This window comes from Sitophilus oryzae, unplaced genomic scaffold (assembly GCF_002938485.1).
Source record: "Sitophilus oryzae breed Bouriz unplaced genomic scaffold, Soryzae_2.0 scaffold_54_pilon_pilon, whole genome shotgun sequence".
Classification (NCBI taxonomy): Eukaryota; Metazoa; Arthropoda; class Insecta; order Coleoptera; family Curculionidae; genus Sitophilus; species Sitophilus oryzae.
The window spans coordinates 638,661-652,063 of record NW_022147140.1 but is presented as its reverse complement, the minus strand read 5'-3'; the positions used below and the strand labels follow the sequence as shown (position 1 = coordinate 652,063).

Genomic DNA, 13,403 nt, shown 5'->3' with positions numbered 1-13,403 from the left:
ATAAGAAAAAATATAACTTTGGTATGGATCTTAGTTCTGACACACCCTGTACATTTAAAAATAATTTTAAATTATGCACATTGCCTTTCTACATATACCCATAAAAATTTTGTTTCTACATCTTTCCATTTTCGTATAATCAACCGAGGCAAATGAGGTGCGCCACCCTGTATATAGAGTATTCCATTACAAAAAAAACAACGTTGATGCGTAACTTTTTTTGGGAACCCCTTATATTTTTATAAAATACTTCCAATTAACCTACATATGCTCCCAAAATTTCATTTCGATATGACCTCCCGTTCTCCTTGGAGCCTTCGCGTCGTATGAGAGGCGCCACTCTGAACGAACCTACCGTGAATGTGAGTTTATCGAAAGGTGAAAGTGAGTCGTCCGTCGTTCAGTGATTCCAAACATATTTAAGTATGAGCTGTCATTTTTGGAATATACCTACCAATGAAATTGCATAAAATCATCGACGGACGACGCATTATGGATGCTTTTAAACCCACACTTATGATTCAACGCGTGACGTCATCACTTTATGGGACATTACAGACAGAGATATTTCATTTGCTTTTATAAATATTTGATAACAAAAAAAAAGTAATCGTAAAAAAATATAATTTCGGGTATTAGTCCCCGGACAACGTCGCGTTATAGTCTTCCAATGGCTCAGAGAAGATTTCGACAGATGACATTCAAAAGATGACAGAAATACAATTTGCCCATGAATTAAAATGACAGACACAAAATGTCACTCTCGGGGATCCTCCCGTTGGACAGATTCTAAATCTTCGTGAAAAATGCCACCACTAACTTTGTTGATGCTTGAAAGAAAGTGTTCAATCAACTTTTTTAAGAAATTCCCCAAAATATTTGGCAATAAATGCCCCTTCTAGTAAAAATAAAGATTTCTTATAAAGAAAAAATTTAGGAGATTTATTAATTATATTGTTTTTTCAAATATAAAGAGGCCACGACTAAAAATTTATGATTTTACTTTTTAATAACTAATTGTTAATTAAGGAACTTGCCTGAAATACGAAAATATATAAGCCCGATTAACCTTTTAGTTTAATGTGGAATGATGAAATAAAAAATAAAGGAAAATAAATATGTTAAAAAACAGTTACAAATGAATATAGAGGTCATGTTTGTCGTAGAATACTGCTAACTGAAGTTTGTGGAAAACTTAATCTAAAGTATAGGTGATGCAATTATCAACACAACAACGGAGCTTTTGACAAAAACACATATGTTTAATTTGAGAATAAGGAGATTTTTTGTAAACATTCTCAAAACAACATATGAATTCGCCACGAAATTAAAATACATTAAAATCCGCAACCAACCGTCCAATCAGATGAAAGGAGCAATCGTCGTAGATCGTGCGGTATCGCTGAAGCTCGGTCCCGGAAAAACGGCGCGAGAATTGATATTACAACCATAATTGACACTTGCAATTTTGGGCTTTTTGCATCTATCTGCAGCATTTTATATAGTTGTATTTGAGAATTATTTATTTTTTCTGACTTTTTAGTTGTGAATAAATATAATAATTACTAAAATCAGCAGTTCTTATTGCTATTTAGAGTGTTTACCAATCATTGGTGTTTACGTGTTTACTATCAGCAAATTGGTGCTTTGTGGTTTTAACATTTAATAATTTTCAACATTTTAACATTTAATAATCTGATATAATCCTCTTTAGTTCTTTATCAGAGAAGAACAACCGTATCTCTGGTTTTATATTAAAACAATATAATCCAAGAAGTTAAAAATTATATATTATATTATCAATTAGCATGGATTTGCACGATAATAGGTAAGTATACTCTATAAATTTATTTCTATTTGCTATAAAATTGTTTATTAGGTTTTCAATTTACGATATTTGTGGTAAAACATTTTCATGCTCGTCGTCTCTGAATCGGCATATGAAGAATATCCACGGAAAAGTAGTCAGTCTGAAGATAAACCAACGCATCGTTTGTCCTTTGTGTTCAAATGAAAAGATTTGCTTTTCTTGTCATGAGGGATTATTGGATCATTTAAAAAGTATCCACAATGTAAGTATTAAAGAGAGTGTCTTAAATTTTAGGAACCTTCAAAAATTCGATGCTTGGAAATGTTTAGAAAATAGAGAATTTGATTAAGCTTGTCATCGAAAAATAAAAAAGGCCAATGGAGATGAATATGTATATTATAATTGTAATAGAAGCGATTCTAAGGGTAAAATACAATATAATTAGTGACTTTTTTTTTTGATAAGTAGTTGTTTTAGGTTTTGAGAGTAAATCAGTTGAACAGAACCCATAGTCTGGAGGAAGTATTCGCATACAAGGAATATGCCCAGCAAGGATAATAGTCCAAATCTGTGTTAATGGTACGCAATTATTCAAGATTTATTCAGTTCAACATTTTAAGTGACTGAAATATGAAATAGTTTAAAATATTGGTATTTCCACGTAAGACAATATTATTTTTTTAAGGATGATTAGGGTCCGATACATGTTGGGCATAACATGAGTTGAGGAGTAGACGAATGACCAAATCAGTCACTGTCTATTCGTATTGAGTTTTGTAGTTTTCTATGACCTAGTGTGACAGCAAGAGCCTTGATAATGTAACTAATATTTTCCAAAACATGGCCTGCTAACTAACACCTCTTCAGTTTTGAATGTAACAAATGGGGCATGTTTTGGAATGTGTTAAACTACAATTTTTGATATGAGGATAGTACTTAAATTATTATTATTACTCTTTTATTAAAGTTCAGAACAGCATAATTGGATTCTTTGGAATGTAGAATGTTTAGGAGGGGAGTTAATCACCGCGACCTTATAGATCTATTGTGTGTTCCCCTTTCTTGAGTTATAACGAGTTATAACTCATCATACAGTCTCAGGGCTTTAACAAAAGCCAGTATCTGAGACGGCTCTACAGAGGCCAGCTCTCCATCCTCGACATCAGACGTACCAAGGTTCATGGCACGAATGGTCGTCGTCTCGGCGCACTCCGTGATAAGGTGTTCTGGTGTTTCCCCATTTTCCCCACAAAATCTGCATTCGCCGTTATTTCTCAGTTTCAGCCTACTGAGGTGTTTGTTGAGGAGACAGTGTCCTGTTAGAAACCCCGTGACAATCCGAAGATTGTTTTTACTTAAATCAAGGAAAACATTTGATTTTTCTCGGTCATAAGTTGTGAGGAACTTTTTCGAGTGTCTTAGACCGTTGGAGGACACCTATTCCAAGTTACGGATGGAGTCTTCCAGATTCTTCAGTTCCGCTTTCAGTTGGTATTCTTTGGAATAGTGATCGGGGTTTTCTCTGCCGTGCTCTTTCCCTGGTGAATTCTAGGTTGAGTACGGCACTCTTTTCATTTATTTAATAAAATCGGTAGGGATGTTTACAAATTTAGCGTTTGATTTACACAACCTATTCTCCTCAAATTTCTCTAATTTTGCTTGGGCATGTAGTTTTCCATATTTGTTTTTTATGTAGGTATTTACAATTCCAAATTTCAGGTGAGGGTTTTTTAACACAAATTATTTTTTTACACTGTTATAGTGACGTGACATTGCTTTTTTGCTTGAATGTATATATTTTAAATATAATGCATAGGTATAACTGCCTTTAAAAAACTCCATATTAAACTGTTAAAAGTGTAATTTACTTCAAACAAATATATAATATATATTAATATCAAAAAATAGTTTTTATTTGCCTAGCACCAATTTAATCATCACATACATATAAACATATATTTTCGTTATTTAAAATGATCTAAAAATTCAACAGGAATGACCTATTATGCAGCAGACACATAAAATAAATTATCGATAGATTTTTGTAGGCATTTCACAAATAAAGTCAAATGTCTGATCAAAAACTGAAAATGCAAAACAAATAGTAAGCTTTAAGATACAATTAGTCATACCTACGTCTATTTAGGTCCTAAAATCCAACAAATAATTTAATATCTAAAGTAAATAATTAAAATTTTTGTACCAACAGTAATGTTTCCAAGGGTTCATATAAATCTTTATTTGATAATCCAGGATTAAAAAAAATACGATTGTAATTCTTGTTATTTTTCTAAATACGTAATTACAAAATGTAAAACAGAAAAATATCTGAAAATATGATGTAAAAACAACAGAAAAACAAAAACAAATTGACTACCCTAACCAAAGATTTAACCGTCATACGTCAAACGCATCACGTGACTGCGCAATGCCCTACGATAGGGTACGATACCTCTTGAATCTGATTGGACGGTTGGTTGCGGATTTTAATGTATCCTCACAAAGTTGTCTAGTGGTCTGTCTTATATAATGGTACAAAGAAAACAAGGTATGATCGATAGCGGCCCCAATTTCGTTAAGTTTGCGCATACCACCTGTGACGTCATACGCCATATAAAAAAATATCCATATTGTGCAATTGCCACTAATAAAAAAAGACCTAAAATAGGGAAGAATTAGGACATAACCCTAAAAGTTATGTCAAATCATTGTGCTTGACATTTGAAAAATTATTTGAAATTGGCGCGTGGAACTTGCCGACCAATGGTGCCGTTTATCACCTGTGACGTAGTGACCAACCTGCGCAATATCATACCTTGTATTCTTTGTATCATGGTCTTATATCCTACAGGAGATTACAAGACAGTCATTATTTTCTACCACTTCAATTCAAAAGGAGATTGTATTTTCTGATATTTTTGAATGTTGTTTGACGAAATCACTTTTTCTTGCTGTACATAACTTAGAGAGTACTTCACATAAATGGAATATAATTACCTACCTTTAAATTCTACCAAAAATGATCAATATTTTGTTTTGTAACACTATGTGGAAATATGTTTAGTGGCCAGTGGAGGAATACATGACAAAATTCAAATGTTGATTATTTATTTATTATTTTTGGATGTCAAAATTATGATGTATTCTCCCAGTGGACATATATTACATACAATAAAACTAAAAAGCACTCTTTTACCTGGAATGTTTCAAGCTATAATTTCCTTTTTTAGCGGCTTCATAATAAACATTTTTCGCTTCCGGTGTTAGGTTTTTCCACATATTTCCCAATTTAACATATATTTCTTTCTTACTTTTTTCTAAAAATTAAATTAAACATTAATTATGGTTATGCAATAATCCAATATAATATTCAATATATATATATATATATATATATATATATATATATATATATATATATATATATATATATATATATATATATATATATATATATATATATATATATATATATATATATATATATATATATATATATATATATATATATATATATATATATATATATATATATATATATATATATATATATATATATATATATATATATATATATATATATATATATATATATATATATATATCTATAATATCTAATAAATTAATTAGGCTGTACTTAAACTGCCGTTAAACGGTAGCTTACTAAAATGCCGTTAATAGTTTTAACATTTGCAATAAGCAATTACACGTCTCGTTATATTTCGTACGACTTGAAACGAAACCCATGAGCAACAGAAATGTCAATGTTACTCGGGAACTAATGTGAACTAATATCAACCTAGTTCCAGGAACTATTCCTCTGGAGGAACTTAAACTAGGGAACCCCACATTTATTCTTATGCTTATCCCCTTGAAACCTTCTAACGATTGGTAGGACTTTATTTTATTTGCCTTATTTGTTCAGCTTCTCAATAATTAGTTAAATTATACACTCAGATGCAAAAAAACGCAACGGGGAAATTTTTGGTCAAAATTAAAGTGTTACATTTTTTTTATTTTTAGCTCTATTTTCATGAATTTCTTAACAAACTGTGTATAATTATATCAACTTTAATACGTAAAACTAAGTTTTTTATAAACTTTAGTATTTGGCATATTATACAGGGTTAATTGAAGGGTTGCTTTTTTACTCTAACTTTAAAATACTCTGTGCAATAATTTCGTGTGTAAATTTTCCTAAAATATAATTTTACGGTCAGAACAATGACTCCTGAGTTTTTTGTTTTTTGATTCATATCAATACACATTTTGGTTAATTTTTAAGAGCGAAATGTAATCACGATAAATTTGTAATTTTTTCCATTTATCATTATTTTTTTATGTCATTTTTTAATATGACGAGATGGTTTTGGTGAGTATTGTCGTAATGTCATATTACGCTGCATTGGATACTTTATACTAAATTAAAAAAAAACGTTAAAGACTAACGATACAGTCCTGGTTTTAATAAACATTAATAACGATAACAGAGCTAACGATATTAAAAAAAGCATCTGTAATATTCCAGTATACAAACAGAAAAAAAAATTAAAAATTACCCTAATAATTTGCATTGCTTCTTTTGGCTGCTATAACTGCCTGTACACATCCGTTCATACTTTCATTGAGGCTACATATATCATATTCCGTTATGCTTTCCCATTCTTATTTAGGAACCAAGCAGAGTTAATTTAATGAAGCTAGTACCGCTTCGCAACCTCTAACCCTCCTGCCAAGCATATCCCAAACGTCGAACATGATGGGCAGTTCATAGTAGTATTTAGTACACAATAATCACCAAAGCCGGCTTATCATATTGAAAAATAACTTCAAAAAGAAGTGATAATTGAGAAAATTGCAAATTGCTGGTGACAAGTTTATTTCGCTCTTAAAAATTAACCAAGGCATATATTGACATAATCCAAAAAAAATGCTCAGGAGACATGGTTGTAACCGTAAAATTATAATTCAGGAAAATTTACACACTTGACGGCTTTATGAAATATAGGAATTTTATAAGGACTAACCAACGCTATCCACCCCACCAAATATATCCAACTTAACCAACGCAACTAACCTCGACACTGATAAAAAATATAAAAAACAAATATAAATTAGTAAAAATCAACCAACCCCACCAAATAACCAACTAACCAATGAATTAACACCCACCAAATAATCACGCTAACCAATCCGCCAAATAACTAAACCAATGCAATAAGATCACGTTATAAGCAAAAAAAATATAAAAAAGTCTTGAACCACGGACCATTCGCTTACGAAGCGATAGCCTCAGCCACGAGCCACAGGTGCTCTTGCAAAGTGCTTAAGGCTAGGCATTACTTTCCGCCGACATGAACGACGTCACAATATCTATTAACGGCATTTTAGTAGGCTATCGTTTAACGGCTGTTTAAGTACATCGAATTAATTATGCTACATTTACCGGGTGCGCCTCAAAGTGGCTCGACCCTATAACTTTTGTATTTTTTTCAGATAAAAAATGAAATTTGGTATGTTAGTATATGACAGAAATTAGGATTGATTGAGGTATCAATTGTTTTTGGTCGCTTCCTGTTTCACCAGATAATAATACAACTTCTGATTTTCAAATGGCACCCTCGGTATATTTTTACTTTATGCTATAGAAAATGACACTCTTAGTAGAATTACATATCATATGTCAACTTTTGACATTTTCACTTAAAGAATCGTATTTTAAAATTTCAATCTAGAGTGCCATGGCTGTGTGCAAACACTAATTCTTAATCAAGGAGTCTTGGAAAAATAGATTTGATCGTCTAAAGTGTAATGTCTTTTTTTATGTCTTGTCCTGGCCATTTAATTAATAACAAAGTCGTATTTTTAATCATATCTGGAAATAGCATTTTTTTACGAATAATTTGGTACCACACACTTGGTACCGTATGATCGAATAAAAACGGCGTCAGCGATGGCTATGAAATGAAGATCGCTGTCATTTTATATGTAAATTTATATAGGAAATGCCATCGATCGTCATTTCCAAGCCAACTGGACGCCATTTTTATTCGATCATATGGTATTTTGAGTCAAATTATCGTTATGAACCACATGTTACAATTTCAAAAAAACATATGGGAAAATGTCAAAAGCTGACATATGATATGTCATTCTATTCAGTGTCATTTTCTATCAAATAAAGTAGAAATATGCCATAATATAGGGTGCCATTTAAAAATCAAAAGTTGTAGTCATTTCCGGTGAAACAGGAAGTGACAAAAAATTGAATACGTCAATTAATCCTAATTTATGTCATATACTAACATACCAAATCTCTTTTTTTTATCTGAAAGATTAAAAGTTATAGGGGTGAGCCACTTTTTAGACGCACCCGGCACTCATTCCCTAGTAAAATAACATATGATATTATACACTTTGCCTGATGAACGTGTTTGTGCAAATAGAGATTCAATTGTATATTGTGATTTTAGTTCTTCCTGTATTCCTGTATAATCAATTAACTATATAATCTGTATTATGCAAGCGATATTTTGAATAAAAAGATTAAGGAAAAGAATATCAAAAATCTCGATATCGATAAAATAAAACACTAGTTCACCACAATACGCCCAAACACTTCACTTTTTACTCTGGACGCGCGTGATTGAGACTAGTTTTAATCATCTGCTGATAATGTTAACATGGTTAGGCTGGTCTTACACGATGCGTCCAACGTTGGTTCTAACGCTGCAACCAACATTTGGCACAGTTTTCGACAATACTGCAATTGTGTGCAAGTGTGTTACACACATGTCAATACGTAACATCCTACACGATGGGATGAACGTGTATTCCAATATTGGACGTAAAGTTGGCATTACATTTGCGAATTTAAATCAATGTCGTAGGTACTCTTGACTTGACTCTTGACGGAAAAAATCGATAATATAATAAATGCTAGGATTGCCACTGAAGTTTCTCTTACGCAAATTCCTTGTAACAGAAACAAAAAAAAGAAACATTTTGTTCTATTTCTTAATTTGCAGATATATTCTATTTCTTAATTTGCAGATATTTATAACAGGGTTCTGTAATTACTTCAATCATTTTTTTCTGATTTGGTAGTTACCTACTTATTAATAATACAACCTTTTGGTTCCCACACATAGAGGTTGCTTATGGTTTAATTTGTTCATATTTTAATATTAAAAAATTGATTTTTTCGGGTAAGAAACTAATCTTCATATCTGGGCTATCAGCATTTCTTTTTTCAAAAAAAAACTAAATATGGATGCAGAGTACCCCCTTATCTTATCACAGAAACAGTATTAAGACGAACGTCCATTCTCGTCAAAAATTAAATATTAAAACAAAAAAAAAATCGAAATAATATGGTTTGGAAATTATGATATAGATGTTTGGTATTACAGCGAAATGCTTTGAAGAGTTATATATTTTAAAGTTGCAATGAATGAGTTGTTTTTAAGTGTTGATGGCTCTAATTGGTTTTATTGATTCTGAGTGGTTGTACTTCCTAAGTGACTTTTGTGGGAGTATGCTTTTATTTTAAAGAACACAAGTTTAATTAAATTAAAATAAAAAAATAATTCTTCTACATATATAAATTAAAATAAATATTAAATTTCTTAAAATTAAACTAAATTAAATATTAATTTTCTACAATAAATAAATTTGAAATATAAATTAAAATTCAACATATAATAATTAAAAAAAAATAAACAAAATTCTTAACTGGTTCTTAACTAAAATAACTAAAAAAAAAATTCTATCCTACAAAATTGAATATCAGCATATATAGATTGAAGTAATTTACTCTCAACTTACATTACTAATACAAAAAATATATAAAAAAAGGCATATCACTAAAAATAAATTTAACTATTGCTTAAGTATTTTTCTTTGAATTGTGCACTGAGGTATGATTTGATTATTACCTTGTTTTTTCTTTCAATTTATCTAATTATGGTGGATTATACCGCTTCCCTCACCTTATGATTTTAGTCTAGTTGTTTATTAATTTTTCAAATTTAACATACCATATTGTTATCTGTGATTGGACAAATTTTGTGATATATATAATTTTTTGACTTTGTATAAAAAAAAATTTGACTTTTTAACTTGTATGTGATTGTATTTTAAATTTGACCTCTGTAATTTCATTTTAGCTTTGGGCCTGAAGATGGGAATATTTTAAATTCCCGAAACATGTCGCCCCCCTTGCTTTTTTAAGCATTAAATTTTTTTAAATTAAACAACTTAAAGATTGTGAGTTATTGTCCTTTTACCCTCCTTCAAAGTTTTGCTTTGAAAAAAAAAGATATTGTAGGAGGTGGTAGATGCTATATCTTTAAATAAATGCAAAGAAAGGTATGCTTTCTTTTTTTTTTGTTTGTTTTGGTATTACGCTGTCGTGGCATGAACAAATATCACTTTCTATAAACTTGTAGTGGTGGGCAAAACTGTTATTTTTAGATAACAGTTGAAACTGTTATAGTTATTTATAAAAACAGCTTAATATAACAGCTTAAAAATAACAGGTTTCTTTATTTTATTGCTAAATATCTGAAAGTAATAAGTAATATCCTTGAATATGAAATTGTATAATATATACAGTATGTCCCCGGATTGTCTTTATAAGAGGAAAAACTTTTTTATTGTTGATATTTTGAGAAAAACGCGTTCTTCATAAAAATTTTTGCTTCTTCGGAATCGAAATTATGTTACCATAGAAACGCCTTTTTATTTTTAGAACTTAGAAAAAATTCAACCACATATTTGGAAAAGTATAAACGGGATTAACCATAGAACAAGCAAACATTTTTATGGAGAATACATTTTTCTAAAAATGACAATGATAAAAATGTTTTTCTTCTTATAAAGACAATCCGGGGAGCGTATTTACATAGTATACTACGGCACAGAACCCCATAGAACGCGGCGGCTCTGTAACGCAGTATGGTATGTAGTTGTAAACCGTCCTTATTTACTACTACATACTATACTACGGTGCAGAGGCGGTAGAAAGAAAAACGTATTTATGATGCTATTATCTGTGCTATTATTGTTGTTTAGTGCCATAAATTAGTAATACAATATTAAACTGTAATGTATTATATTAATATTGATTTTTTATCGTTGATAATAATTGACAATTGAGATATACAGGGTGTCCCACTAAGAATAGCTCTCGGCTGTACCTCGGAAAGTATTAGAAAATAAGAAAATATAATTTTTACAGAATTTTGCCCAGATAATGGGTACTATAAAAAATAGCTTCATGATCTTCAGTAAATTTTAGATTTTTTTTGTTAAAACCATTTTCCTCTATCTGCTAAAATAAAATGGTGGGGGAAGGTTATTTAAATGTTAATAACTCCGGACTGGGAGGATCAGAATCCAATAAACGAGAGCTCGTTTAAAAAAAACGTTTCTTGCTCTATATTATACCATAAAAATAATAATAATAAGGTTTTGAACGTAGACGCTAGGAGGCGATTTCTTACAATTTAACAAACAGCGCGTTTTTTCAAAAAAGTTAAATACGATAGTATATGTAATTTTAGCTTATATATATATATATATATATATATATATATATATATATATATATATATATATATATATATATATATATATATATATATATATATATATATATATATTATACATATATATATATATATATATATATATATATATATATATATATATATATATATATATATATATATATATATATATATATATATATCTTTCTATCTTTTCGGCATCCGTACATTCTATTTTTTACATATGATTATACGTCCACTCACTTTCGGCGGCCGTATATGGACGCAGAATCATTTTTCTATTGTAACTGCTAATATGTTGACTGCAGTGACACCTATAAGTGTAGATAATAAATGTTATATCCTTCTCCGAATAATATCACAAAATAGAAAACTGTACCATAAATGACGTAAAAGTTATGACGATTTAAAAATTAACATTGCGGACGCCGAAAAATCGGTTAAATATAAAGATTTGTATATTTAACTTCAGCGTTTTTCAGCTAGGGGCGTTGCAATCGTTTCATGTATACTGGATAATGTATATGTTTCATACATTTTTACAATAATTCTGCGACCGTCAATATGACAACAGTGTAATATCTAAAAATAGACTGTTTTTCTTATGAAATCACCCGATATTTTTTTTGGTTGCGGAATGACAATTCGTTCTGTGTTATGCGATGCACTATATACAGTATGTCCCCGGACTGTGTTTTTTATGTACAGTATGTCCCCGGATTGTCTTTACAAAACGAAAACTTGTTTATTATTGATATTTTGGGAAAAATACATTATTTATAAAAAAAATGCTTATTCTAAAATGGCTAATAAACTAACTTGAAAATAATATGGTTGAATTTTTTCCTAAAAGTCGTAAAAATCAAAAGGCGTTTCTATAGTAATATAATTTCGTTTTCATTCTTTGGTAGATTGTTATTGTAAAATAAAACACTAAATCACCACAATACACCAAAACACTTTTACTTTTATACTGGACGCGCGTTTCGCTCAGCAGATGATGCTAACATGGTTAGTGATTTTTGGTGTGATGTGGAGATTTAGTGTTATATTTTGCTGTTGTAACACCAAAGATTCCAACCCCCACTTGTAATCTAGATTGTTATTGATAGAATTTTAATTAATGTTATATTTTTAAGTGTTAAAGAAATACAAAATTTATTTAGTTCAATACTACGAAAAGGGTGAAAATAGTTAGGGAACGTACCCATAGTACGTGACCTATTTAGGGGGGGAGTCCTTGAGATACTACGACTACGGTCAGTAGCGAGGAGGTACCTTAGGTTTTTGTCACGTAGTCGATTTCACTGAGAGAAATCTCATGCTTATTCCACCTATATGCAAATATAGCGCGCAGTGTATAGCGCTTTTTAAACTCACTAGTAATTAAAGTATGCATGCATGCAATCTTATGCAATAAAGACGAATATGAGCAAAATTATTTTATTTTCACTTTTTGTCTGCGAAATTATTAAAAATCACGTGTATGAATTACTACGCATATACTACGAGTGGTTACCGAGGGGTGGGAGGGGTCGAAAAATCCTGAAGAATAGGTCACGTAGTATGTTCCCGTATGTGATACATTAACAACAGCAAAAAATATGTCAAAATTAATAATATCCATCTATCAAAGAATGAAATCGAAATTATATTACCGTAGAAACGCCTTTTAACTTTTAGTACTTATTTTCATGTTTTTTTTTCTCTTAAACGGTATGGAAATTTGAAAAAGTATAAAAGGGGTTAGCCATTTTAGAACAAGCAAAATGTTTTATAAAAATGCATTTTTCTCAAAATGTGTATAATAAAAACGATTCCTCTTGTAAAGACAATCCGGGGATATACTGTATTATCTTCATTACAGGAGTATTTTATTACTGGAGTCTTCCAGGTTCTTGAGTTCTGTTTTAAGTTGGTTTCCAGTTACGCCCCCAGTAGTGATTACAAAAAATAACTTTTTGTTCTGTAGATCCTTTTCTAGTGGCGAAATACCCAGAATTATTTTGAACAATTAACAA

The 13,403-nt window shown here is 30.3% G+C and overlaps 1 protein-coding gene across 4 annotated transcripts in view; it reads right to left on the bottom strand.

Moving 5' to 3' along the window:
* Positions 1 to 13,403, bottom strand: part of LOC115886964 (protein tramtrack, beta isoform-like) — a 32,264-nt gene that overhangs the window by 8,990 nt on the left and 9,871 nt on the right. For all 4 annotated transcript variants that reach the window (XM_030906291.1, XM_030906289.1, XM_030906288.1 and 1 more), the window contains one exon: positions 5,007 to 5,127. In XM_030906291.1, the coding sequence (XP_030762151.1) occupies positions 5,007 to 5,127 (121 nt within the window). The remainder of the gene's footprint in view (positions 1 to 5,006; positions 5,128 to 13,403) is intronic.